This window comes from Anolis carolinensis, chromosome 3, assembly GCF_035594765.1.
Source record: "Anolis carolinensis isolate JA03-04 chromosome 3, rAnoCar3.1.pri, whole genome shotgun sequence".
NCBI lineage: Eukaryota > Metazoa > Chordata > Lepidosauria > Squamata > Dactyloidae > Anolis > Anolis carolinensis.
In genome coordinates, this window is record NC_085843.1 from 255,853,294 (window position 1) to 255,879,704 (window position 26,411).

A 26,411-nucleotide genomic window follows, 5' to 3' on the forward strand; every position below is an offset into this window, starting at 1 on the left:
TGAAAGGATGTTGTAAGGAGGGAGCAGGCTTGTTTTCTGCTGCTCTGTAAATTAGGGCTTGGAGCAATGGGTTCAAATTACAAGAAAGGAGATTCCACCTGAACATTAGGAAGAACTTCCTGACTGACTGTAAGAGCTGTTCAGCTGTGGAACTCTCTGCCTCAGAGTGTGGTGGAAGCTCCTTCTTTGGAGGCTTTTAAATAGAGATTGGATGACCATCTGTTGAGGTTGCTTTGATTATGCTATTCCTCCATGGCAGTGGGTTGGATTGGATGACTTGTGTGGTTTCTTCCAAGTCCTATTATTCTATGATTCTAAATATTCTTTTAAAATTTTGAAGAACAAGTACCACCACCCCCTTCCCAGCATCCCAAAAGACATTTTAGTTCAGCCTTCCCAGTGGCTAAGTAATGAAGTCTTTTTTGTTAGTTTTAATTGCACTCTAAAACTGAAAGCTTATTGGGATTTTTTTTTTAAAAAAAACTTCATCCTTTTCCCTCCCTTTCCTTATTCTTCTGACTAATAGCTGGGGCCAACACATCCAAAACTTCAAACGGGTTTGTAAGTAAAGACTTTTCATCAGTGAAGCCGCACATCTTAGCTCTAATCTTTCATGCTTTCTGACGCAATGACATCAAACGAGTCCACAGAGAATTGCAATTCTCCAAAGAAACACTGCATACTCTGCATCCCTCCCTCCTTCTCCCCATCTCTCCATTCAAATTATATATTTAGCATCCATTCTCACAATTAAAACAGAAAAAACAATTATTTACACAAGTTATAGTTTAATAAATATGGTCATTGCCCTCCCCACCTCATCTCCCCGTACAAAAAAGCCAAGCCCATAGGATTGTACAGGTTAAAAGGAATATCCAGAGCTCAAGGGAGTGCTGTAAAAAATGAAAAAGAATTAGGAAGTGTCTTATGTATAAGTCTTCAAAGCAAAGGCAACCAATTTATGTTGCATTCTTACTTACTGAAATGTCGTTTGCATATTTTATTGTTCCTATCATCTTGCTTTTCACAATCCATCCAAGGAGTTCTCAAAGAACATTAAGTCCTACAAATAAATAAACTGTGAATGATGAGGAAGATACAAAGAGGGAACAATTAATATCAAAGGACTGACTTGTAGGATTTCATTACACCAAAGACTTATGAAAATTATGATTATTATAATATAGTGGTTCCTCTGCTTGGTGCCTCTGAGCAAAGACATGCTGGAAGCAATCATGGATGAATACATATTGGGGGAAAATATTTCCACACTTGGACTGAAAAGGTGAGCTAGCAGCTAGGTCATTATACAAGTTTATCAAACTGATTTTGTGGAGACAGAGAGAGAGCGTAGCTTGGTCTATTTTAACATCTTGCTGAGAGGCTTTTCAAATAATATTCTGAAACCATTGCACATTGAGCGTGTATAGCTCTTGGCAAATAATAGAAGTCCTGGCAAAAATGCACAGGTTTTACCCTAGAGCCAAATGACACCTTTCACTGTATAAATTTTCAACATTTCAAATTTTAGAACATTTTTATCTAGTGGGGGAACAGTCTAACTAGCTCACACTAATAGAACATTAGACTATTTTTTAACTTTAAAATGCAAATGCTAACGTCTTCTAAATAACTTTTTGTGGCCCCTGAAACCCTCATAATTTTTCCATTTTTAAAACACAATGACATTTTGTCACTAAAGAATTCATAAAACTGTACATGTGGCAATTTGCTTCTCTCTAACTCTTGGAGCCCCCCAACCTCCACAAAATCCAAAATAAATCATCTGAATAACAGGTAAAATGGCAGCAAGAAGTGACATTGCATTGCTACCAATGTGCTCAAACGAGCCAGTGGGCACAGGGAGAAAAATTCCCTTCCTACTCTGGACTTGTCCACTGCTAGTCTACTGCAAGGAAAGAGAATGTATGGCATTGACAGATTTTTTTCCCCTACAACTCCCAGCAGCTCTAATCAGAAAAGGTGAGAGGCATGTAAAACAACCAAGAATGCCATTGCTGATTTATGGTGAATAAAAACAGAATATTTCAAACTGGAATATATACATGTTAAATGAAGATTAGACAGATTAGTAACATCATATGTACATTCAGACATTTAATTGCTGCTGTCAAAATATACTTGTCTTTGTAGTTCTTGAGTGACACCCTGTTAGTACTTTACAATGTATAAGCATGACATATGTGCATGTATCTATTTTTGGAAGGGAAAGAAAGGTACGTTCCATCTGTGAGCACATCACTGTTTCTTAACCCCTCTGATCTAAGATAGATGCTTCTTCTCTATCTGAATTGCATCTCCTCTTTCTCTCTTCCCCACATATAAAGAGTAGTAGTAGCAGCAGCAGCAGGGTCTAATGTCCGAAAGCTAGAAGGGTGTAAGGAGGACATGACTCTGCAGGGAACATTATGGTCTGCCTACTTGATGAAACCTATTAATAATTGGTGAGATTCATTAGATTCAGAATGTATCTTAGAATGAAGTGTGTATTTAAAAATATCCAGTATACCGTAGCAGCTACAGTATTTGATCTAAGGAGACCTGGGTTCAACACAATCAAGAAACTCATTCAACAGCCCTGAGCAGGTCAGTTTCTCTCAGCCTAGCAGTGTTATTCTAACTTTGGCACATAAAATAGTGTGATTGAATTTGGAGGTGGGAAATTCAGAACATTCAGATAAATGTTTTCTCAGATTATTGTGAGTACAGAATGTCACCCTGAATGTGTGGATAATGGGTGAGATCAAGAATAGAAGGATTTTTTCATTTGGCGCATATACTTACTAGGAGAAAGCAAGCACCAATCATTACAGCCTTGATTTTTACATCAAGATCTACAGGGACCTGAATACCAAAGTTGGCTGTATTGGTAAATATGTTATTGACAAATCCAGACCAATACTTGGATATCTTGCCAATAGTTGACATATCAGTTAAAGATTTTACCTACAAAAAGGGAAAAAAGAGAAAATCATATATAAGGGTAGAAAAGCATTCATTAAGTACATTCTTCAAATATTTGGATAAATGGGACTAAACCTATTGATAGTGATATTGGTCCCCTAGTCACCATTTTCCTACTCCTCAACATGTTCATGTGCTAGCCCCAGGAAGAAGAGATTCATCTGATTATTTTCTAAATTCTAACATATGATAACAACATATTTGTCTAGGATTGCTGGGAGATCCCAGAATAAGAACTTACCGTGAGTATTATTGTATTATTTTTGCATATTATATATCACTGTTATGTATGGTGTATGTTCCATGTAACTACATTCAGCCACTATGTATGTTTGAGAAAAGAACTAATTATTTCTTTTTAATGTGAATGTAACAATGTTTTACTGTCATTATTTGTGTTTGAGTGTATGTATTAAACTTCTATGTTTAAATACTTTTGCCTCACTGCAATTAGTGGATGTTGGTCTTTCTAGATCCCAGAGTATGCTTGCATTGTCATGCCCTAGCTAAGTGAAGACTGTTGGCCCTCCATATCTTCAGATTGGATTGTTAACTGATTTGATTAATATGCTCTTCATTGGAATCTCTATCCTCTATATTCATTATATATAATATATAATGTAATGTATAACCTATAATATAATATAATATAATATAATATAATATAATATAATAATATTTCTTGGGGCTCCAAGCCCCCTCAAATATTCCACAGGCCATATCACCCTTCCAAAGAAAGCTGAAATGCCTCTCAAGTCCTTCTCAAAACAATGGCAGGAATTGACATCAAACCACTTTCTGTCTTTATTTTTAAAATTATTGAACAGGAAATCAGTGGTGTTTGGGGTCCTGAGTTGTTTTAGAAATGGGTGGTATTTTTGTGGTTTTCTCCATTTGTGGGGTATCCTGTGATTTGGGACAAATATTAACCAAAATTGTGCTTTTTTAAATATAAAAATGGAGTTTAGAGGCTATAGTGTGTGTGTGTTGAAGAGAAGCCTGGCCTAGAAGTGGTAGAAATTATGCCATCTTAAATTATTTCTTGTCCAGCAGTGTCTTGCCTAAGACATCCAATGGAAATTGAAACAATGACATCTCAAATGGTAAGGAATGTTATCTGAAGTACCTCAAAGTCAACATCTCCAAAGCAGCCACATGTTCCATAAGGGCCTATTATTTTTAAGACATCCTCATTACTCTCATTCCTGATAGTAAATTTAGGCAAAAGGGGGTCCCATTTCTGTACAACATAGCCAACTGTGGTCCCAGGGGGAGACTGGACTTCCACCTTTGGGATGACAAAAAAGGAGGAAGAAGTGGTAGAGGAAGAAGAAATAGTATGATAAAATATAATTTGGAAAGGTAATTGCAAGAGGTCTCTGTTAATGTTATAAACAATATTAAGCAGAATGCATGTTACTGTTTTAGACCATAACTGTCATTATGGCCCTTGCCATTTATGGCCCTTGGTTGGTAGATTCTGAGAAGTGTAGTACAAAACCACACATGTTTACTACACTGTCGACATCCAGTGCATTGTTTGTTTGTTTGTTTTTTAAATCTCTCATTTAGAAATGCTCTGAACTTCAGTCTAATTCCGTGTATCTCTCTGCATAAGTTCAGTTTCCATGCAACTAGAAGCTCCAGGAGGGACTGAACTTATAGACTTTAAAATATCATGAAGGGAGCAACTGAGTTTGGAAAATACAGCTCTGTGCCCCCACCCTCTTCCCATTTGCTTCCCAAAACAGAACCCTGAGGAACTCCACAGGACAATAGCCAGTAGTTCAAACAGGAGTCCTCCAATAGTCATTTTACATATTACAATGGCCACATTACAATTTAGAAAGGGTATGGCAAAAGGTTATTTTTTAGACTACATATCTTCGAAGCTAGGTGATTCTAGACATTGCAATCCAAAAAAGAATGACATTACCCAGTTCAGGATAACTGAAATACAGACTCAATATCTCTGCACTGAATTACATTCTAGACATTGAAATCCAAAAAAGAATGACATTACTCAGTTCAGGATAACTGAAACACAGACTCGATATCTCTGCACTGAATTATATTCTAGACATTGCAATCCAAAAAAAGAATGACATTACCCAGTTCAGGATAACTGAAATCCAGACTCGATATCTCTGCACTGAATTACATTCAGTTTAGGGCACACCTAGATTGATTTCCACGGGTAAAATCCTGCCAATATCTGGACAAATAGATAAAATGGACCACTCCTAGGATTTACTTACCTCCTGCAGGTAACATGGAAACCAGCAGCTATTACATCTTAAAGGTCTGTTCACAGTGATCACCTCTTGACCAGTGTTGTCTGTAATCCTCATGGTGAAAGACCGCAACGGTGAGCAGAAGTTGCGATCAAAGCACCCATTTTCCTCTACTGCAAAGTAAACTCTTTGTCCCATGCAATTTTTTATTTCATACTTGCTACAGGTTTCAGTTCCCAGTATAACTAAGGAAAGACAAACATTGGGAAATACATTTGGTGTTGTAATAATTAGTTGGCAACTGTTTATTTTATCTATATCACATGGCCATTCTGAGTCGTGCTACATTTGTATTTAGATCCAAGGCTACTCCTCTCAGAAGTCTACATTGTAAATAATAGTAGAAACTGCTACATATGAAACACAATGATTTTGTTAAAAGGATGAAGCATGCAGTAAATTCTTTTTCATTGAAATAAAGATCTAAATATTATCGTCAAGCCTAACTAGAATAGATTTATTCATCACCGTGTTTATCTATTACACAATTAATTCAAAATGTTCACTCAGTGGAGACTAGCAAACAGAATTCAGGCTATTTTCAGGGGGCTTTCATAATACGTAATTATAGCTCTGTGATTCTATTGTAACTGTCATTGTTTTATTCAATGTAATTCTAATGTTTTTAGTTTAGGAGCAATCATTTATAATTCTTATGAAGGAATAAATCCCCAAATTCCATAGAATAGAACCATGGCAAATAAAGTTGAATCAGAGCACTAGAAATGTGTAATGTGAAAGGGTTGCATATGGATCGCTTCTATGATTTTGAAGGGTATTTTAGACTTAAGCTAATGATTCTTCAATATTTGATTCAACACTAACTAATCTGATCTGTAGCCACTGGACTAATGAGTGAACCAGAATTTATCAATCCACCCAGTTAGTAAGAGTATATCTACATTATACTGTTATAATAATTTAATTTCAATGTCTGTATCCCAGGGAATCTTGTGATTGCTGTTTGAATTTTCTTCTGGAAAGTCCTAAATTATCAATTAGTTATGTGATGAAAGTGTCATCAGACTGCTACAACCTCATAGTGTAAATGCATTCTTATTGCCCCATCACACCAGAGCATGGATCCACTTTAAATCCAGCTCCTGCCTCCTGCAGAATTCTGGTGTTTGTAGTTTGGTGAGGCTGAGCTGTTTAAAGGCCCTTCTCTAAAGTGGATTTAAAGTGGATTCAAACTTTAGTGTGATGAGGTCTCTTGTGTTCAAATGCTTAAAACCTTTTGAAAAAAATATAGTTTTAAAGATACATTTTGAATGAAAATATCTGAAAATGCCAGCTTATAAAATATGAATTTAAAATGATTTTGCATAGTTTTTATTTAAAATGCAGATTTATACAGAAATTGTGTTTGCATGTGAAGGACTAAAAACAGACACATTCAACCATTTATAAATTACTGTCTGGATTTGAACATGAAATACCTTGCAGAAGCTCCACTTGCTGATGAATAATTATCTGGTCCAACTGTTCAGAAATGAAAAAAAATAAGACAATATAAAGTTTATGGAATAATTATTGAAAGATGAAGATATTTTGAGATCTTCCTCTTGACTATAACTGTGACCTGATCGGTTGGATTGTTGGATAACATGGCAGAGTATCAATAAGGTACAGAGTACATGGTAAAATATTAATAATGCACCTCAATACATTCTCCTGTGTGTTATCTGCCTTCATGATAGGAAGGGGAACAGGGGACATTGCCGCACCACAGCCTGCCCTAATACATTAGGAAACAACACTCAATAGACTTCCTCTAAAGTTTAGAATCTAAACAAGAGCAGAAATATTCCAGCAGCCAGTCAGCTAGGGATCCTCTATATGGCAAGAATAAAGGTACCAAATGCCCTGCTGGCAGCAGATTTCAACTTCTTCACCCAATCTTGACAAAATTTACAGATGTCTAGCATAAAAGAGCCCTGCATGCAATTTGGTTGAATTGACCTTTTCTTTAGGATCTACTGCGGGAAAAACTATCATGCTCACATCTGGAAAACATGTTGTTAGATATGACATTTTGTTTTCCTAATTCAAGTTGATTTGTGATCTGGATTTCTCAATCTCTGTTTATATCTCATTTGGATTTATATGGATCAATATGGATCAAATTTGGCCCAGATTTGAATAACCAAGCCTGGTTTCAAACTGAATCTTCCATGGGCAATCTGATACATGCTGTACTTTATATTGCAGTGCCATTGCCATTCACAGCTCTGTATCGATTCAGCACTGATATACCAATAGCATTCACTCTGTTCTGCTGCATTTGTCAAGGACAGAACGCCACAAGATTCAAAGTAACAGAGTTTATTAGATTACAGAACTCAAAAAATGCCCGTAAAACACAAGGGCCAGGCAGTATTTGCCTTTAGGAGCAAAAAGGGACAAAAGTAAATGTTCAAAAGATAAACCGGATTAAACCGGAGTTTAATCCGGGTAAAAACAAACTGCTTGCTTCAGCCTGGGTATAAACAAAACGAAAGCCAAGGAACAAAAGATACAAAGAATGCAACTAATTGGCAGCAGATTCCTCTCTGCTGCCAACACTGTGCTTAGAGTAACTTGCGTCGCTCCCACACACACACAGCAGACAGGATTTCCAACACGAGCAGATCAGCCAAGGATTGTAGCAGTAGAGTAGACCAGTTCCGTTCCGTAGATCAAAGCCAGAAGCAGACGTTTGTAGTTTTTCCAAGTCCAAGAAGGGGGGAAGACAAGCCGTGGTCAGTTCAGTCCGAGTTCTCAAAGCAGGAGATGGCGTCCGTCAAGAAGACGACGGAAGGTCAAGCTAATAAGAGTAAGCACAGGTTTGCACAAACAAATGCCCACACAATTCCTCCCGCCGTCTGACCCTGAATTCCAAAACCACTTACGTCTCAGCACAGGAAAACACACCAGTCTTCAGGAAAGCGTCCCACACACACAGATCCCAAGCGTTTGTCCAGATTACCTTGCCCAACGCAATTTGCAATTGCTCCCAAGCCCCATTTTATGCCAGTTACAAATCCTCATCACTGTCAGCTGTCCTCCTTAACCCGGGCGTTTCCTCATCACTTTCCTCGTCAGAGCTGGAACACCTCTGACTACGCCCAACAGCATCTCCAGCTGTGGATCCCGTCCCATCCCTCCAGCTAAGCCATGGGTCTAATCCTGAAGGTCCCCATTCATCTTCTGTCCCATCATGGCCAGTGGCACCCAATTCCTCCCTTACCCGAGTCCAATCCATCTCATCCTCCTCTGAGCTAACCAGCCCCTCCTCCATTCTCTCCGTAAACCCCTCGAAAGACTCTTCGTCAGATGGTGCTGCAAATATGTCTCGCAGTCTTTTTCTCTCTCGCTCCTCGAGAGTATCTGACTCTCGAGGAGTCTTACGCCCACGTCTATCAGTAACAGAGCCATGAGGCTCAATCATAACACTATCCCCTCTCACAAAGGCCTCCTCCCCCGATGGCGGAGAAGTGGCAGTGATACCCTCCGCTATAGCACCACGACGACTAGAGGTATCAAGTTTCAACAGCGAACGATGAAAGACTGGATGGACCTTTAAACTAGACGGTAAACGCAAACGAAACGCAACGGAAGAAATCTTTTTAACGATAGGAAAGGGACCCAAATACCGAGGCGCAAACTTTCCCCCAGCCTGTTTAATATGTTTGGAAGATAACCACACCAAATCCCCTTCTTCCAACTCCTCCCCTGCCTGCCTGTGGCGGTCAGCCTGAGTCTTCTGCGTTGCCTTAGCTTCCAACAGTAAGCGACGGGCAACATCATGCAATGCAGCCATTTCCGAAGAGCGGTACACAGGGTCCGAAGAGACCACATTGGTCGACGGCGCCACACCTCCCCGTGGGTGAAAACCATAAGTTAGCTCAAATGGCGTATGCTGACTAGACGTGTGCACCGCATTGTTGTAAGCGAATTCCGCCACCGGTAACCACTTCACCCAAGCCGTGGGTTGATCTAAACAAAAACAACGCAAATACTGCTCTAAGAGCCCATTAACCCGTTCCGACTGTCCATCCGTTTGCGGATGAAAGGCTGAAGAAACGTTTAACTTAGTCCCCAAGCACTCATGGAAGTGTTTCCAAAAGCGTGACACAAATTGCGGAGCCCTATCTGAAATAATCACCTCGGGTGCTCCGTGCAAACGATAGATGTGCTTAGTAAATAGTAAGGCCAACGTAGGGGCCGCCGGAATGGTTGAACAAGGAATAAAATGAGCCAGTTTACTAAATAAATCCACCACCACCCAAATACAAGTATAACCCCCAGACTTAGGCAAATCTGAAATAAAATCCATGGAAATGATTTGCCATGGCCTCTCCGGAACAGGTAGAGACGACAACAACCCTCTAGGGCGCCCAACAGGCGTCTTACTCTGCTGACAAACGGCGCAGCTGTCACAAAAGCGCAGAATGTCTTGCCGCATCTTTGGCCACCAGTAGCTCCTGGTGATAAGCTGTACGGTCTTGAACCTGCCAAAGTGCCCAGCCATGGGTTCGTCATGGTGGGCTCTAATCACCTCCAACCTGAGGGCCCCCACTGGTACGTAGACCTGCCCCCTGCGTACCAATACTCCGTCTTGATCTTGTAGATGCGGCAGTATGGTACGGTTACCTGCTGAGAGCAGCATCAGTTGCTCCTGTGTCCACACATCATCCCTCTGAGCCTCAAGGATCTGGTCATGTAACCCGAGCTCATTATCTACAACACACAGAGAGGCAGTAGGCAAGATGGTCTGACATACTACCTGCTCATTGGTCTTAAACTCCGGCTTGCGGGATAAAGCATCGGCCCGCAAGTTTGCCTTCCCCTCCACGAACTGCACCTTGAAGTTAAACCTGGAGAAAAACAAAGCCCATCGGATTTGACGCTGGTTTAACTTCTTTGCTGTTTGCAAGTGCTCTAAGTTCTTGTGATCAGATCTGACCACGATCTGGTGCCGTGCCCCTTCAAGCCAGTGCCGCCACACCTCAAACGCCACCTTAATCGCCAACAACTCCTTCTCCCATATGGTATAGTTCTGCTCGAAGGGTGTTAGTTGCCGCGAGTAAAATCCACAGGGACGCAAGGTCCCTGAGGAATCCTTCTGAGACAATACAGCCCCCAACGCGTAGCTAGAAGCGTCCGCTTCTACCACGAACGGTTTGTCAACATCAGGATGGGTTAGTATGTTATCCGATTGAAAACTAGACTTAAGTTGTAGAAACGCCTCGTGAGCTTCCCGCCCCCACACAAATGGCTGTTTCTTGCGCAGGAGCTGCGTCAAAGGTACCGTGAGCTTTGCAAAATTCGGAATAAACTCCCGGTAGTAATTAGCGAAACCTAAGAACCTTTGTACATCCTTCTTAGTCTTCAGCTCCTGCCATGAGTTGACGGCGTCAACCTTATGTGGGTCCATTTTAAGTTCCCTACCTGACACTACATGACCTAGGAACTCCACTTCAGGCACATGAAAGACGCACTTGGAAGCCTTGGCGAAAAGCCCATTAGCCCGCAGTCGGTGCAGAACCTGCTTGACATGTTGACGATGTTCTTTCTCGTCCTTAGAAAAAATCAAGATATCATCCAAATAAATCACTAAAAATTGGTCAATTAGGTCCCTGAACACATCGTTCATGAACCTCTGGAAGACCACAGGAGCATTACAAAGCCCAAAAGGCATGACTCGGAACTCGTGGCATCCGAAACACGTGTTAAATGCCGTCTTCCATTCATCCCCTTCCCGTATACGGATTAAGTTATAGGCCCCCCGCAGGTCAAGCTTGGTAAAGACCTTAGCCCCTTGCACCCTTGATAACAGTTCCGAGATTAAAGGGAGCGGGTACCTATCCCGAATGGTGTATTTGTTTAGGATCCGATAGTCGCAGACCAGCCTAAGTTCCCCAGTCTTTTTGGCTACAAAGAATACTGGTGCCGCAGTTGGAGAACTAGATGGGCGAATAAACCCCTTGGCTAAATTTTCATCTAGAAACTCCCGCAAAGCTTGCCTTTCCGGTACAGTCAAGGCATACAGCCTCCCTGCTGGCAATTTCGCACCTTCTGCCAACTTGATGGCGCAATCATATGGCCTGTGCGGTGGTAATTTGTCCGCTTCTCTTTTACAAAATACATCAGAGAACTCCCCATACTCAGCAGGCACTCCCTCCATATCAGAATGAGTAACATTTAGAGTGCAACAATCCTGCCTCTTTAAGATCACTTTACGTGTCGCCCAATCTACTTGTGGGTTTACTACAGCTAGCCAATCCATCCCCAGGATCACATCATATCTAGGCAAGCTCGTAATATCCCACACAAACGTTCCCGTTACTCCCTGCACCTCCCACATTACTGCTGAGGTTTCATGGTTAACCACCCCAGTCTCCAGCAGTCTCCCATCTGCTCCTTCCACCCACACGTCGCATGCCTTGCGCACTCTAGGAATGCCATGCTTCTTAGCAAACTCAATATCTACATAAGAGACCGTAGCCCCTGAGTCCAGCAGTGCCAAAGTAGAAACAAGTTCCCTTCCCCCAACAGATAATGTAATGGGTACGAAAACATGCTTCCTCCCCTCAGTTGACTGCTTGAGGAGCCCTAGTGCGTTGGACTCACGTCGCACTAGGGCTGGCCTTTTCCCGAAAGCTGGGAAGGTTTCACATTACAATCTTTGGCAAAATGCCCAGCATTCCCACAGTACAAACACAAGCCCAGCTGCCTCCTACGGCTCTTTTCCTCTGTAGACAGCTTTTTAAAAACCCCAAGCTCCATAGGCTCTTCCCCCATCACCACAGGTGCCCTGGTTACATGCATGGGTGGCGCACACATTGCTTTTGAGTGTTTACGAGCCTCGAACCTTGCGTCTAAACGCAGCACCTTAGCCACTAAGGCGTCCCAACTTTCAGCCGGCTCCAAGCGTGCTAATTCATCCTGGAGCATATCACTTAACCCGGCAGTAAATAAAAGCATGAATGCATTTTCCCCCCAATCCAGCTGGTGGCGATACAGGTTAAACTTATTTAAGTAATCCAAAACAGTCCCCTTTCCCTGTTTCAACCGATATAGAGCCCACCCAGCGTTCTCCGTGCGGAGAGGATCCCCAAAAGTATCAGTTAACAACTTTTTGAAATTATTCAAATTGTCTTTGACTGGGTCATTTCCCAAAATTAAATTAGTGGCCCATTGTCCTGCGGGACCGGTCAACAAACTCAAAATAAAGGCCACCTTGCTAGTGTCTGTAGGAAAAGCATGAGCACTGAGCTGAGAAAAATAAAGCTCCACTTGTGCCAAAAAGGTTGGCAACTTGCACCTGGTTCCGTCAAAGCGTTCAGGAGTCAAAACATGTCCTTTCACAGCATGAGCTGTTTGGCTAACGGTAAAAGCCGTTTGCAATTGGTCAAATCTGGCCCTTAACTCATCCATCGTCTTCCTGACGGGTTTATTGCTGCAATAAACTTTTTATGGGCGTTGGGCAATCTGTCAAGGACAGAACGCCACAAGATTCAAAGTAACAGAGTTTATTAGATTACAGAACTCAAAAAATGCCCGTAAAACACAAGGGCCAGGCAGTATTTGCCTTTAGGAGCAAAAAGGGACAAAAGTAAATGTTCAAAAGATAAACCGGATTAAACCGGAGTTTAATCCGGGTAAAAACAAACTGCTTGCTTCAGCCTGGGTATAAACAAAACGAAAGCCAAGGAACAAAAGATACAAAGAATGCAACTAATTGGCAGCAGATTCCTCTCTGCTGCCAACACTGTGCTTAGAGTAACTTGCGTCGCTCCCACACACACACAGCAGACAGGATTTCCAACACGAGCAGATCAGCCAAGGATTGTAGCAGTAGAGTAGACCAGTTCCGTTCCGTAGATCAAAGCCAGAAGCAGACGTTTGTAGTTTTTCCAAGTCCAAGAAGGGGGGAAGACAAGCCGTGGTCAGTTCAGTCCGAGTTCTCAAAGCAGGAGATGGCGTCCGTCAAGAAGACGACGGAAGGTCAAGCTAATAAGAGTAAGCACAGGTTTGCACAAACAAATGCCCACACAATTCCTCCCACCGTCTGACCCTGAATTCCAAAACCACTTACGTCTCAGCACAGGAAAACACACCAGTCTTCAGGAAAGCGTCCCACACACACAGATCCCAAGCGTTTGTCCAGATTACCTTGCCCAACGCAATTTGCAATTGCTCCCAAGCCCCATTTTATGCCAGTTACAAATCCTCATCACTGTCAGCTGTCCTCCTTAACCCGGGCGTTTCCTCATCACTTTCCTCGTCAGAGCTGGAACACCTCTGACTACGCCCAACAGCATCTCCAGCTGTGGATCCCGTCCCATCCCTCCAGCTAAGCCATGGGTCTAATCCTGAAGGTCCCCATTCATCTTCTGTCCCATCATGGCCAGTGGCACCCAATTCCTCCCTTACCCGAGTCCAATCCATCTCATCCTCCTCTGAGCTAACCAGCCCCTCCTCCATTCTCTCCGTAAACCCCTCGAAAGACTCTTCGTCAGATGGTGCTGCAAATATGTCTCGCAGTCTTTTTCTCTCTCGCTCCTCGAGAGTATCTGACTCTCGAGGAGTCTTACGCCCACGTCTGTCAGTAACAGAGCCATGAGGCTCAATCATAACAGCATTGGAATATAAAACGATTTCAAGCATCATGATAGATCAACTGGTCATGTCTTTGACACAATACAGTTGAGGATATATACAAAATCACTACATTCTGATGTGGATACAACTTTAATTTAACAAAGTTCAACTCTGAAGAAGTACACCTAGGGCCTGAACACACGAGGCAAGTAAACTGCATCATGGTAAAAGAACCTTTGGGAATATACTGCATGATATCTTCATTCTGCAATTGTTGTCTAGTGGAAGATAGTTTTAAAAGCAATTCTTTTTTCTAGCTGAAAAATCCATTAATGAGCTCCTTTCCCACTTATATTGTACAATGATTTCCTATGTGAAATCTCAATGGTATTTTTACTTCAATTTTGGGTCAGTATAGTGCTTTCAGCGGGTAAACATAACAATATGAATGGCGGTGCTGGCAGCTCTCAGAGGATGGCACTCAATTCTGGCCTTTTGCTCTGAGGGCCCATCTACATGGGCCAAATGAGTCAGTTTGGGGGTGAATGAACTCTCTGGTGGCCACACAATACATGGGGGTCCATTTGCTACTTAATGCAGCCTTGTTCCTCATTTCAAAAAGTCATGGGAACTCTGGAGCTCTCGTGTATTTTGGGCCAGAATAAACAGCTGATCTGCTTCTTATTCTGGAAACAGCTGTGGCTATTTCCAGTGCCATACTGCTTTCCCCAGGATCAGGTAGCCCAGGGACAGGGGATGGCAGCTGTTGATTGGGTCTTTGTAATGCCCAGGGGGCATGAAAATGGAGATGTTCATCACTAAGCACCTGGAATGAAGCTAACCGGAGCAACAAGAGGATCAAAGAAGAGAGGGAGGGAGAGATCAATTTCTCCTTTGAGGTGTTGTATGGTTTCCACTCTGTATGGCCGTGTTCTAGCCGCATTTTCTCCCAACATTTCATCTGCATCTGTGGCTGGAATCTTCAGAGGATCTCTTTTCCTTCTTCCCCTTTCTTGCAGTGCTTTGTCACTCTATCATCATTGGAGGCACTAAGATGCAACCAGCATCATTTTTGTGCCCAATGGGCACCACATGGTCCAGAATTATGTAAGCAAATTAATGGTGGTAGTCCAGAAGCAACTGGTTCAAGCGATGCTAGGATATGTGGCTGTTGTCCAGGTACTGGGCTGACTCGGGGACATGCAAAGCAGGCACCTGCCAACCCCCAATCCAGCTGACTCTGAGATCATGGCAACACTGATCCAAAGTATTCAATTCCAGATCAGAATAACTGCTTGTGGTCCATGTAGATGTGTCCTGAGTCTCAGGGGAAGCTCTGGAGACTGGGGATGTGAGAGGCACGGCGGACTGTGAAGCCCTCACATCATCTCTGGGATTGGATTACAGTCTATGAGGAGCCCAGTTACAATGCTGTAATGACGCTGAAGTGCTACAATGGTATTACACCATGTGTGTGTATGTTTAGGCACTGCAATCCCACAATGGTTCTAAACAAATGATAGGAAGGGAAAGCAATCATGTTTGAATAACATTTAAAGGGAAGACAATTGTGGTAGGAGAGGAGGCTCAGATTATTAGTCTCTTATTCTGTGAAACCTTATGCTACCAACTCAGTTCTCTCAGTTAGTATCTAAGGCACTACAAGATATCTTTCAACACTGGCATTCCAGAATAATATGAATTTCAACTCTGAGTGAAAAAAAGCTAATATTATACTCCCTATCATTAGAGTATTAGAAACAAATCATCAATGAGAAATTTCTATTTCATGAAAGATCGAGTTTATGGCTTTGGTACCTCATGAACTCAAATATTTCAAAAGTTTAGTTTAGAAAGCATATGATTGCTTGCTATCACATTGTAGCCCCATATACAGTACTTTTATGACTTGAATAGCTGAGTATTCAGAAATACAAAGTTTTAGCTCAGGTAGAAAATTCAGTGTATGTCTTTATATGTTTGTATTTACAGACATGCATCACTCAGGAGGAAACACCATTAGAAACAAAAACATGAATACAAAGAACAGAAACATTTCTCTCAATAACACCATTCCCACAATCACTTTTGGAAATATTCAGGTTAGGCCTTTTGACTTCATAGAAGTTTCTTCTCTGTTTCGAGGTACAGAAAAGGCAGGAATAAAATTGAAGCAAACTCCCAAGTTCAATTCTCAAAAAGACAAAAGCACACATGCACAGAAAACCCCCTCCTTGCTTTGTGAAGGAGCTTTGCCCTTGTTTTGAAACAGGCTTTCTATTAACAATTTCCACAGAGTATTTGGGAGTGTTTGATCATCTATGATATTCGAAGGCAAGAAGTCTTAGATCTGAGTGAAACGATGATGTGACAGGAGTTCTAAGGCTTCATAATTTAGATCTGATTTCACTAGAGTTTGGTCCAGCTATAAATCAAAAGTTGAAGTTTTTAGAAAATCCTCAAAGCTAGCTTCTTTTTCTTTCACTCGACAACTCTAAGCCTGCAGCAGAATATCAGATGGAAATAAGCAGGCCCTTTGTGAAAAAACCAAGACAACAGCAACAGAACAAAAAGAAAGGTGGTTCCCTAAAACCATGTATGTCTCTAAAACACCATGCAATGACCTCTGATCCACCTCGAGCTGATTGCAATAGTCTCCCAGGAGAATATATCTGAATGCTATTCTTATTAGGCAATAATAAGGATCTGGAATACCAACATATGCCAAAGTCACAGATAAACGCATATGTTCACTATAATTTTTCACTAGGTTAGAGGCTTAGAAAAGCTACTTCAGAGGAAGAAGGATAGAAAAAAAGCATCATGCTGTTGTAGCTGTGAAGGTGTTCAGTTGGCAACAATCTAGTAAGAATTCAGAATACAGTAGAGTCTCACTTATCCAAGCCTCGCTTATCCAAGCCTCTGGATAATCCAAGCCATTTTTGTAGTCAATGTTTTCAATATATCATGATATTTTGGTGCTAAATTCGTAAATACAGTAATTACAACATAACATTCCTGCGTATTGAACTACTTTTTCTGTCAAATTTGTTATATAACATGAAGTTTTGGTGCTTAATTTGTAAAATCATAACCTAATTTTATGTTTAATAGGCTTTTCCTTAATCCCTCTTTATTATCCAAGATATTTGCTTATCCAAGCTTCTGCCGGCCCGTTTAGCTTGGATAAGTGAGACTCTACTGTATTTGCCTTTAAATCTATTCCAGTCCATAGGGTATTTGGGGCAGTCTATTCTTCCATGCCTTGGGAGTGAACCAAAGGAGGCTTAAACTGTTTATGACTTCAGATTAAGGCAGAGAAAAGATGCATAAGCCTGCAATACCCTGCTTTGCACCTCTTGAGGGGCCCCAGAAGATGTCAGGTCATTTTTTGGGGGGAAATCATTCTGATTTTGCACCTGGATAGCTTTTAAAACATCCCAAAACTTCAACAAATTGCAAACATTGATTTTTGCCCCCACTATCCCAGCCTTCTGACTTCCCACCCACAAAAAAAAAAAAAAAAAAAAAAAAGCAGAGGAGGACAAGTATAGGGGACAAAACCTGAGCCCAAACAAATCTATAAAACAGAAGTGACACTTTAAGTTTTGTTTTGGCACTGTGATGCTACCCACTGGAGGTAGAGAGGAGTTGTGTGAAAAATACTTCTTGCCCCTGCTGAACATACCCATCTCTGCTCTGGAGCAAGAAATCCCCCATTTCCCTATAACGAATTTTGGGCTCCAAAGGCATGGAAATATAACAGATGCCTGTGTGAATATTATAAACACACTGAAACCTAATTTGTTTAATTGTCTGTTTTAAAATCATATTTAATGATTTTTAAAATAATCCTATAAGACTATTTTAATATACATGCTCCAAATAGGGCCCATATTTTTGAAACTCCCTGTATTTCAAAGTTTGGTTTAAAAATTCTTTTTTGTTGTATATTGCTTCAGAAACCTTCGTACGCAGGGAAGCAATAGGTATACACCATCCTTATTATCTGCTGTCTACCTATGTTTTATATTTCAGATGCAATGGTCTCTCATCTCTGATCATCTTAACTGGATGACACCAAGTGGGAAAGGGCTATTTTAAAATCTCCAGCTCTAGAAAGAGTAATTTATAACTCCCTCAAGGAGTGTGATGGAAGCATCATCTGAAATTCTTCTGTTTTTCTGTAGAAAAGTGGTTTCAATCAAAGAAATCAATTGGAAGAAGGAGAATCAAAATCATCTTTGGTAATCCCAGGGTGATTGTTTTTAAAAACCATGGATACATTTTACAGAATTACAAGAAAGAAACATCAAATTATTTGGTTCAAAGCATATTTAAGGAAGTGTCTTATAGAAAATCTTATACCTCCTTAAGGTAAGCATCTGAAAAGAGAAAATGACCTGTTTTAAGGATTCCAAACCAGGAGGCAAAGTACCAGGAGGCTGGGCTGGTTTCCAGGTGATGGCTGTTTCTGAAAGTTTGGCTAGATCTGGAGGGTCTGGAGAACCGGGAAGAGGCTCTTGTATAGTTTTGTAGACCGGTCCTAAGGTATCTGCATGAAACAGTGTTAATAATGAAAGAGTCATCATTAATTGCTGTTGCTTCAAACTAAAAGGAGGTCTCAAGCGGAGTGCTTCTGGATTCTATCCAAGGGTCATTATTGCACACTTGAAACATCTCAAAGAACGTCTCATGCCCCATTTAAACTGCCATATAAAATCCAGATTATCTGTTTTGAATTGGATTATATGGCAGCATAGACTCAAATAATCCAGTTCAAAGCAGATAATGTGGTTTATCTGCTTTGATAATCTGGGTTATATGACAGTGTAGAAGGGGCCATAGAGAGCAAAGAGCTGAGAGCAGAGAGAGTTTTCTGATACCTCAGAGGGTAAGGCCCCTCCTACACTGCCATATAACCGAGATTATCAAATCAGATAAACCACATTAGCTGCTTTGAACTGGATTATATGAATCTACATTATCATATAATCCAGTTCAAAGCAGTTAATATGGATTATATAAAGCAGATTATATCATCCAAGGCCCCTTCTACACTGCCCTATATCCCAGGATCTGATCCCATATTATCTGATTATCCCAGATTATTTGACAGTGGAGACTCATACAATCCAGTTCAAAGCAGATAACCTGGGATCAGATCATGGGATGTGGCTGTGGTGGTGCAATGGATTAAACCCTTATACTGGCTGAACTGCTGACCTAAGGTTGGCAGTTCGAATCTGTGATTCGGGGTGAGCTCCTGTCTATCAGCCCTAGCTTCCAATGTGAGGAAATGAGAGAAGTCTCCCAGCAGGATGGTAACACATCAGGGCGTCCCCTGGGTAACGTCTTTGTAGACAGCCGATTCTCTCACACCAGAAGCTTGCAGTATGTTCTCAATTCGCTTTTGACACAATATCCTGGGATATAAGGACAGTGTAGAAGGGGCCTGATAGTTTAAAATTACAGGAGAATAGATTTTTATGGAACATTAGAAGGAATTTCTTGATAGAAAGAGTAGTTCAAAAATGGAACTAATTGTTTAGAAGTGTGGTATGGTCTCCTTCTCTGGAAATCTCCAAAACGTGGTGGGACAGTTTCTTGCTGTGGGATGCTTTAACTAGATTCCTGCATTGAGCAGCGGGCATGACATCATGACCCTCATCCCTTCCCTCTGTGATTTTGTGATTAATTACAATGTTACAGGGTCATCAAAATAGCATGCACTCTAGGTAAAAGGTAAAGGTTTTCCCTGATTTAAGTCCAGTCGTGTCTGACTCTGGGGGTTGGTGCTCATCTCCATTTATAAGCTGAAGAGCCGGCATTGTCCATAGACACCTCCAAGGTCATGTGGCCAGCATGACTGCATGGAACGCCGTTACCTTCCCACTGGAGCGGTACCTATTGATCTACTCACATTTGCATGTTTTCGAACTGCTAGGTTGGTAGAAGCTGGAGCTAACAGCGGGCGCTCATTCTGCTCCCCGGGTTTGAACCTGGGACCTTTCGGTCTGCAAGTTCAGCAACTTAGCGCTTTAACACACTGAGCTACCAGAGGCTCCATCATGCACTCTATTCCTATGTTAATAATAATAATAATAATAATAATAATAATAATAATAATAATAATACTTTATTCTTCTATCCCGCCACCATCTCCCCAAAGGGCTAACATGGGGCCAAGCACAAAACCAAACAAATATGACCGTTAAAACCAATGTAAGTAGGTAAAAACAATATCCACATAACAGTCAGATATAATAAGCAAATTAAAAACACAAAATACAAAAACAACATTGATGACAGATAGGGAAGGTAATAAAAACGAACATCACCATCAGTGTATGAAATGGGGGCAATCAGGTCAAAAGTGCATGAAAGTGCATAAAAATTTATTCTAACATCTGGAGTCATGCAGAAATCTGCATAAGATCAGAAATGTGCACATCATGTGACTATGAGAGGTAGTGGTAAATGTCCCTGAAATAATATCTCTACCTCCAGTGAATGTTTCTTTTGGGGCAATGAGCTCATTCTGATCCTCTCCCTAGTTGCCCCATCACATGCGTGTTTAGATTATCACAATATGGCCCACTCTGCAGTATGAGTTCTATGCTGGCTCTGGGGTCAGGTAGAAATTTTCTTCTCTTTACCTGATTTTTTTTGCCTACCCCATACTGTGTCTGATAGACTTTTGAGTAGAATTTAAGAGTTTGGTGTACACCTTAGCATCTCTTTTGATGATGGATGGGCTCTAGAAAAGCCAATGCAGGTCCCATAACCTGGAGGTGGGGAAGGAGTCTATGCCTAAGGCTGACCTGGGGATTTTACTCTCACTTATAAGATCTTGGGATGTGGATTTAATTTCTAGTAAATGGCCAGTTGGGGAGCAACCAAACTATTAATTTATCCTAGAGGCTCAGATTCTTCACTCAAGGCAAGGCTGAGGAGGTAGTCTATCATCTGGTCTCAACTGGACCCACATTAGGTTGCTGTTCGCTCTTGGTCCTTTCAGGTCCAATTATCTTAAGTAGAATATCGGTCAAATAACATGGCACTTATTTAACTCACCTTTCTGTGTCTGATCTCGTGATTCCATGGTTGGTCATCAATAGCCTATTAAGAGATCAGAATAATGAGTAATGTACAAAACTGACAATGGCAACCACAGCAACAGCAACAACATATAGGGCTTCTCTTCATCCTATCGTGTAGCAAAATGTATTCTTGAGCTTTCTTTTTCAGCATCTCATCCATCATTCACTAGTTTTAGTAGGATGTATTCAGTATAGCACTGTGCATATGAAGTATGGATCTTTATCATCTACAGACATTTCATTCTTAATATTGCAATTTCTGATCATCTCTCATCCATAATCTTTAATGTCACACAAACCCCAAGCAGCCATGATTTTTTCTGCCTGTCTCTTCCTCCCCTGATCATGTTCTCATGGCTTTGCACACTTTTTCAAGATTTTAGGGGATTGGATATCCCATTTGGAGAAACCCCCTACATGACAGAAGATTTTTATAATTTGATTGTAACCATGGAGTTGTCCTTTCTGCTGCTATGCTTTTCAAAGAGGCCTTTCCCCATTATTTGAATGTGAGTGAAGCTATTCTATCATGTAATCATATTTTTGATCTTAATTTATCATTGCAGCCACAGCTTTCCTTCAAAGCCCGAGACCACAGGAAGAAGGAGGAATCCCTTTGAATTTCTATCTAGCTTTTAAAAAATGTATAACGGAGTCATAAATATTTCATCTGCTCTCCAGTATCACTTTACCTCACAGTCCTGTTCTTGCCAAAACCTGTGTTACATGAAATGCCATGAAGTTTTATTGGGCAAGTGCTAGTGTCATTTCTGAAGGAGGAAGAAAAAGAAGGCACAGTGAAGTCTTCTCTGTCAGTCAGACTTAAGCTACAGAAAATGAAGCAGCAGGTGCACTAAATATTCATGGAAATTCAAGGCATCTTGGAGGGTGGTGTGTATTATTGTATGCATTTGTTACAGTGTTGTGTTGGGGAACTGTTTCAGCTATTTTCCACATGCCTAAAATATGTCATGTTGTAACTAAAGCCAATGTTGATATAATGCCATTTAAAAGGGGTTTAAATTAGATATAGATTTGTGGCTTTTGCTTACTTGCTGATGGAATGATTTGAGTAACCTCATTTAAACATTATGCAAAAGTGTTTATTTTCATGGAAAGAAGAACATTCAATTTTGTGGAGTGGCTTATAATATTTACATTGCTTTTTCCCACACAACTACCATGGGAGGAGGGACTTTATTTTTTCCATTTTTGAGATGTGGGAACTAATGTTTGCAATGCATTTAGAAGTACAGTAATCCCTATGTCCCAATACATCTATTACAGCAAAACAAAATAATATTATGGCAAGCTGGAGAAGAACAAGTGTTATAGCATAAGCTTCTGTAGATGACATATGAGAAGCAGGGCCACAAAAAAGCATCTCAGCACTGCTATGTGAAAGGAGAGTTTGATGTATAATTCTTGTGGGTAAAAAAGAAGGAGGAAACCTGAGTGTGAACTTGTTAGTACTGCTAGAAAATCCCTGTGTCAGATTGTGACACCTATGGTCTTTAAAGAGGCAAGTTGCTAGGTGTGAGAAAAGAATTTGACTGCATTTTTAAGTGTAACATTTCATTATTATTTTGAAGGCAAAAACTTGGGAAGGCTTTTCAGTCGGCTGCAATTTTCACCTTTAATGAGAAGTCAGCTGTCTGGAACTGAAGTGAAGACATGGCATGAACTTCCCTTCAGTCTGATTGCACTCAATTGTCCTTCAGAAGCTTGTTAGAGAGAATGTTGTCAACCATGTTCAAAAGGCTCACTACTTCCTGATGCAAGATTTCTCAGCTGCAATGTGCGCAAAAGATGAAAAACCTTTTTAATGGAAGCATGACCTTTCCATGTTCCTTATTGAGGAATAAATAGCATGCATACATGCATAGACCAAGGCAGGTGTTGAGCTTTTTCCCACATTGAACATCCACCGGGAAATGTAGCTTTAAATTTACAGATTATATTTGACATTCTATTATATTCCACCTCTGTTGCAGCATAGTGAGAGCACAAATTACTGTGTCTTTGTCACTTTCCTATTTAATCAGATTGCTGATTGCTGTGTACTGTGAGGGGTGGGCTTCTCTCTCTCTCTCGCTCTGTCTCTCTCATAAACATACCTTTATAGGTTATATATAATCACTTACCTTGAGAGGCCATGAAGCTGCCTGAGTCACTTCTTCAAAGGAAGCCAGGTTAAAAGAAAAGGCTTTTCTTGTTGCAGTGAGGGTGTGGGGAGAGAAGCACAGCATGCAGAAACTTCAGAAGGTGTCTGTCTACTTCATGTCAGGTTACAAAAGAACAGCAAGGAAATACATCAGCTTTCTCATATTCCTGATCACTGCATTTTGTGGGTGCGGACAACAGAGGGAGATGATGCTTGTAATCAAGGGTAGGGGGATGATGCCTCACTTTAGAGGCATTTTGCACCTGTGTGAACAAGAAGGACAAATTGGGCTCATAAATTAAATTTGCAGAATGCTCACATGTATTAAATGAGATGGAAATTCAGCTTGGTTTATATATGTCTTTGCTTGCACAGCAGTGGCTTATATCTACATTGAAAAAGAGCATTATGTAAAGCAGGCATGGTCAAACTTCAGTCCTCCAAGTGTTTTGGACTTCAGCTTCCACAATTCCTAACAGCCGGTAGTCCAAAAAATCTGGAGGGCCAAGGTTTGCCCATACCTGATGTAAAGCAGTGGTTCTTCTATGATGAAACCTAAGGGTCTGTACAGAAAGACAGACAGAAACATGATTGTACTCAAGTTTGCATCTATTATTGTATTACTAACTTTCTCCTGAAAATTTCAGTGTGGCAAAAAAAAATTCACATTGGGAAAAAAATGAAATGGGGAGACATCATTCTTTATGCCTAGTTCATTGAGCCCTTCGAGTATGATAATGGGCCACCAGGTTAAGAACTCCTGATCTAAAGGAAAGGACAACAATATTACTAAACATAATGCTTTCAATAGTGCAGAAGCAAGAACACACATGCATAATAGTTTGGTTCTACTGTCTGCTCCCCTCATCAAGAGTGATTACTCCTTTATAGAATGAAATTACTTCTAGGAAGGAAATGCCATCTGACCTGCACTCTGGAATGCTGTAACCACTATGAAAATGGAATTTAGATATGGAGATCTTACTTCAAAATGGAGACTAAATCATAAAGCTAATGGTTACTTTAAAAAGCATTGGGAAAAAGTAACCTTGAACTGCCAGCTCATATTTCTAACTCAAGTGACCAAGTTGCCATGGAGATTGTATCCATGTGTGACTCACATAGCCATGAATCACAACTCTTAAGTGACCACAAAAAAGGACGACTGGGGGGAAAGGATGCAATACAAAACTTGAGAGACAGAAAGTTATTGTTATTCTCTGTGTTGTCAAAGGACTTCATGGCCGGAATCACTGGGTTGCTGCAAGTTTTCCAGGCTGTATGGCCATGTCCCAGAAGCATTCTCTCCTGATGTTTCGCGCACATCTATGGCAGGCATCCTCAGAAGTTGTGAGATACAACTAGACCAGTGAGGTTTATATATCTCTGGAAGCTCCAGGGTGGGAGAAATAACTCTCGTCTGTTGGAGGCAAGTGTGAATGTTGCAATTAACCACCTTGATTAGCATTGAAAAGCCTTTCAGCTCCGAAGCCTGGCAAGAGGGATCCTCTCACTTCTGCAGGAGTCTACCGTATACCATGCATTCTGGCCCCATTATTATTTAATCTTTACATCAACTCCATGGTGGACTACTTGCTTAACATGAACTTCCACCCACCAAAACTGGTGGGTAGACATATCTCCACCCTACGTTTTGCTGCTCTACTCTCAAGAACATTTATTGGGCTTCGCTTTGTCAGCCTTACCTCTTCACATGACCCTTTTCAGCCATTGCACTGGTAATTGCCAGTGAAAGGGAAAGTGCGTGGGGCAGTTTGTGGCACCCTGTGTGCCCTCCCTCCTTATTCCATCACATGGTGGGGATGGGACAGGGTGTGTTGGCACCCTGTCCCCATCAGATGGGAGAAAGGACAGCAATGCCCATCATACAGGGAAAAGAGGATGAAAGTGCAGGTACCTCCATTGGAGCTACTCAAAACACACTTTCTTCCCTGTAGTAGTGAGGCCACCCCACTTTGGGAGGAATGGGGTGGGGCCTGTTGTGCATCATATGATTGTGTATGGCAGGCCCCATCCTTGCCATGACACAAAATGGCAAAATGGGGCAAAAATGCCCTGTGTGAAAAGGTGGTTAAGTCTAATCTGTTTCTGTGACCCATGATACATGTCTGCTACTACAAATGAATTTGCTGCTACAAAGCAGAAAATAAGATAAAAATTAAAAGAGGATTCATGCTCTCCGCACTCACCACCTAGAAAGACTCCAAGTCATTTCCATGAGTCCAGTAGATGAAATGTATGGAAATGTCACTCTCAGTATAAAAAAGCTGACATTCAGAATGGGTCACTTGTGATCCTCTTACTGATCAGACCCTCACCTTACCACTCCCTATATAAAGACAAAGACAAATTTCGGACAAAGACATGTCACTTTTTTAAAAAACCTAATCAACAAAGCATCAGGACTATTGTAAACCAGCCAGCATCGGCATTTCCTTCAATCCTAATTGTGCTTCTCCTGAGGTCTTCCTGGCAGAGTGACAGTCTCCCGCATCTAGAGAATTCAACTGCTATTTTTTAAAAACCCACTTGTTTCATTAAAGTGTTAGATGAACTATAGTGTTAATTAAGAAACCTATGGATTCCAGCTTCATTATGGGGAAAATCCTATACTTTTAACAAGGAAAGTAACCATTTTTTTTCAAGCTCAGGGGGTGGAGGAGAGAAGAGAGATTTTGACTCAAAGGAAAATGAAGGGTGAGCCCAAAGGATTAAATCACTTCCAAATGCTTTACGTTTAGTTAATTAAAACTATAATAAATGGAAACCAGCTGGAACAGTGGGTGGCAAAGTGCAGCCCATAGGCTACATGTATGCCTCTCCCAGCACCCAAGCACATTTTTGTTTGACTTTAAAAGGCCACATGTGCCCTCTAGATGGTGTGAGTTGTGGTTCACTAACCTTTTAGGTTTCTTTCCCCAAATCTTCCCACTGCCCCGATTTCTTTTAGACCTGATGAAACAGAAGAGACTTCCAATCATCTCCAGGTTTTGAGGGTGGAGAGAAACCCATGAACATGAAGCAGGTTGGCTTTTTTTTGTGTGTGTCAGGAGCAACCGGGGTTACTTCTGGAGTGAGAGAATTGGCCGTCTGCAAGGACGTTGCCCAGGGGACGCCCGGATGTTTTGATGTTTTTACCATCCTTGTGGGAGGCTTCTCTCATGTCCCCGCATGGAGCTGGAGCTGATAGAGGGAGCTCATCCACACTCTCCCCAGGTGGGATTCGAACCTGGCAGCTTTCAGGTCAGCAACCCA

The 26,411-nt window shown here is 41.2% G+C and overlaps 1 protein-coding gene across 4 annotated transcripts in view; it reads right to left on the reverse strand.

Annotated features, from left to right (window-relative positions):
• Positions 1 to 768: 768 nt before the first annotated feature.
• The window catches only part of LOC100558430 (phospholipid scramblase family member 5), a 50,716-nt gene continuing 25,073 nt past the window's right edge, over positions 769 to 26,411 (reverse strand). The window contains exons 4-13 of one of the 4 annotated variants that reach the window (XM_062976652.1): positions 23,116 to 23,398; positions 22,606 to 22,762; positions 20,946 to 20,990; positions 18,272 to 18,423; positions 6,719 to 6,761; positions 5,244 to 5,464; positions 4,112 to 4,273; positions 2,806 to 2,967; positions 981 to 1,063; positions 769 to 893 (exon numbers count right to left, since the gene is read on the reverse strand). In XM_062976652.1, the coding sequence (XP_062832722.1) occupies positions 1,025 to 1,063; positions 2,806 to 2,967; positions 4,112 to 4,273; positions 5,244 to 5,464; positions 6,719 to 6,761; positions 18,272 to 18,423; positions 20,946 to 20,973 (807 nt within the window). In that variant the 5' untranslated portion in view covers positions 20,974 to 20,990; positions 22,606 to 22,762; positions 23,116 to 23,398 and the 3' untranslated portion in view covers positions 769 to 893; positions 981 to 1,024. Of the gene's footprint in view, positions 894 to 980; positions 1,079 to 2,805; positions 2,968 to 4,111; positions 4,274 to 5,243; positions 5,465 to 6,718; positions 6,762 to 18,271; positions 18,424 to 20,945; positions 20,991 to 22,605; positions 22,763 to 23,115; positions 23,399 to 26,057; positions 26,080 to 26,411 lie in introns of those variants that run through there. The other 3 variants (XM_062976651.1, XR_010004741.1, XM_008120063.3) reach the window with 3 other exon arrangements.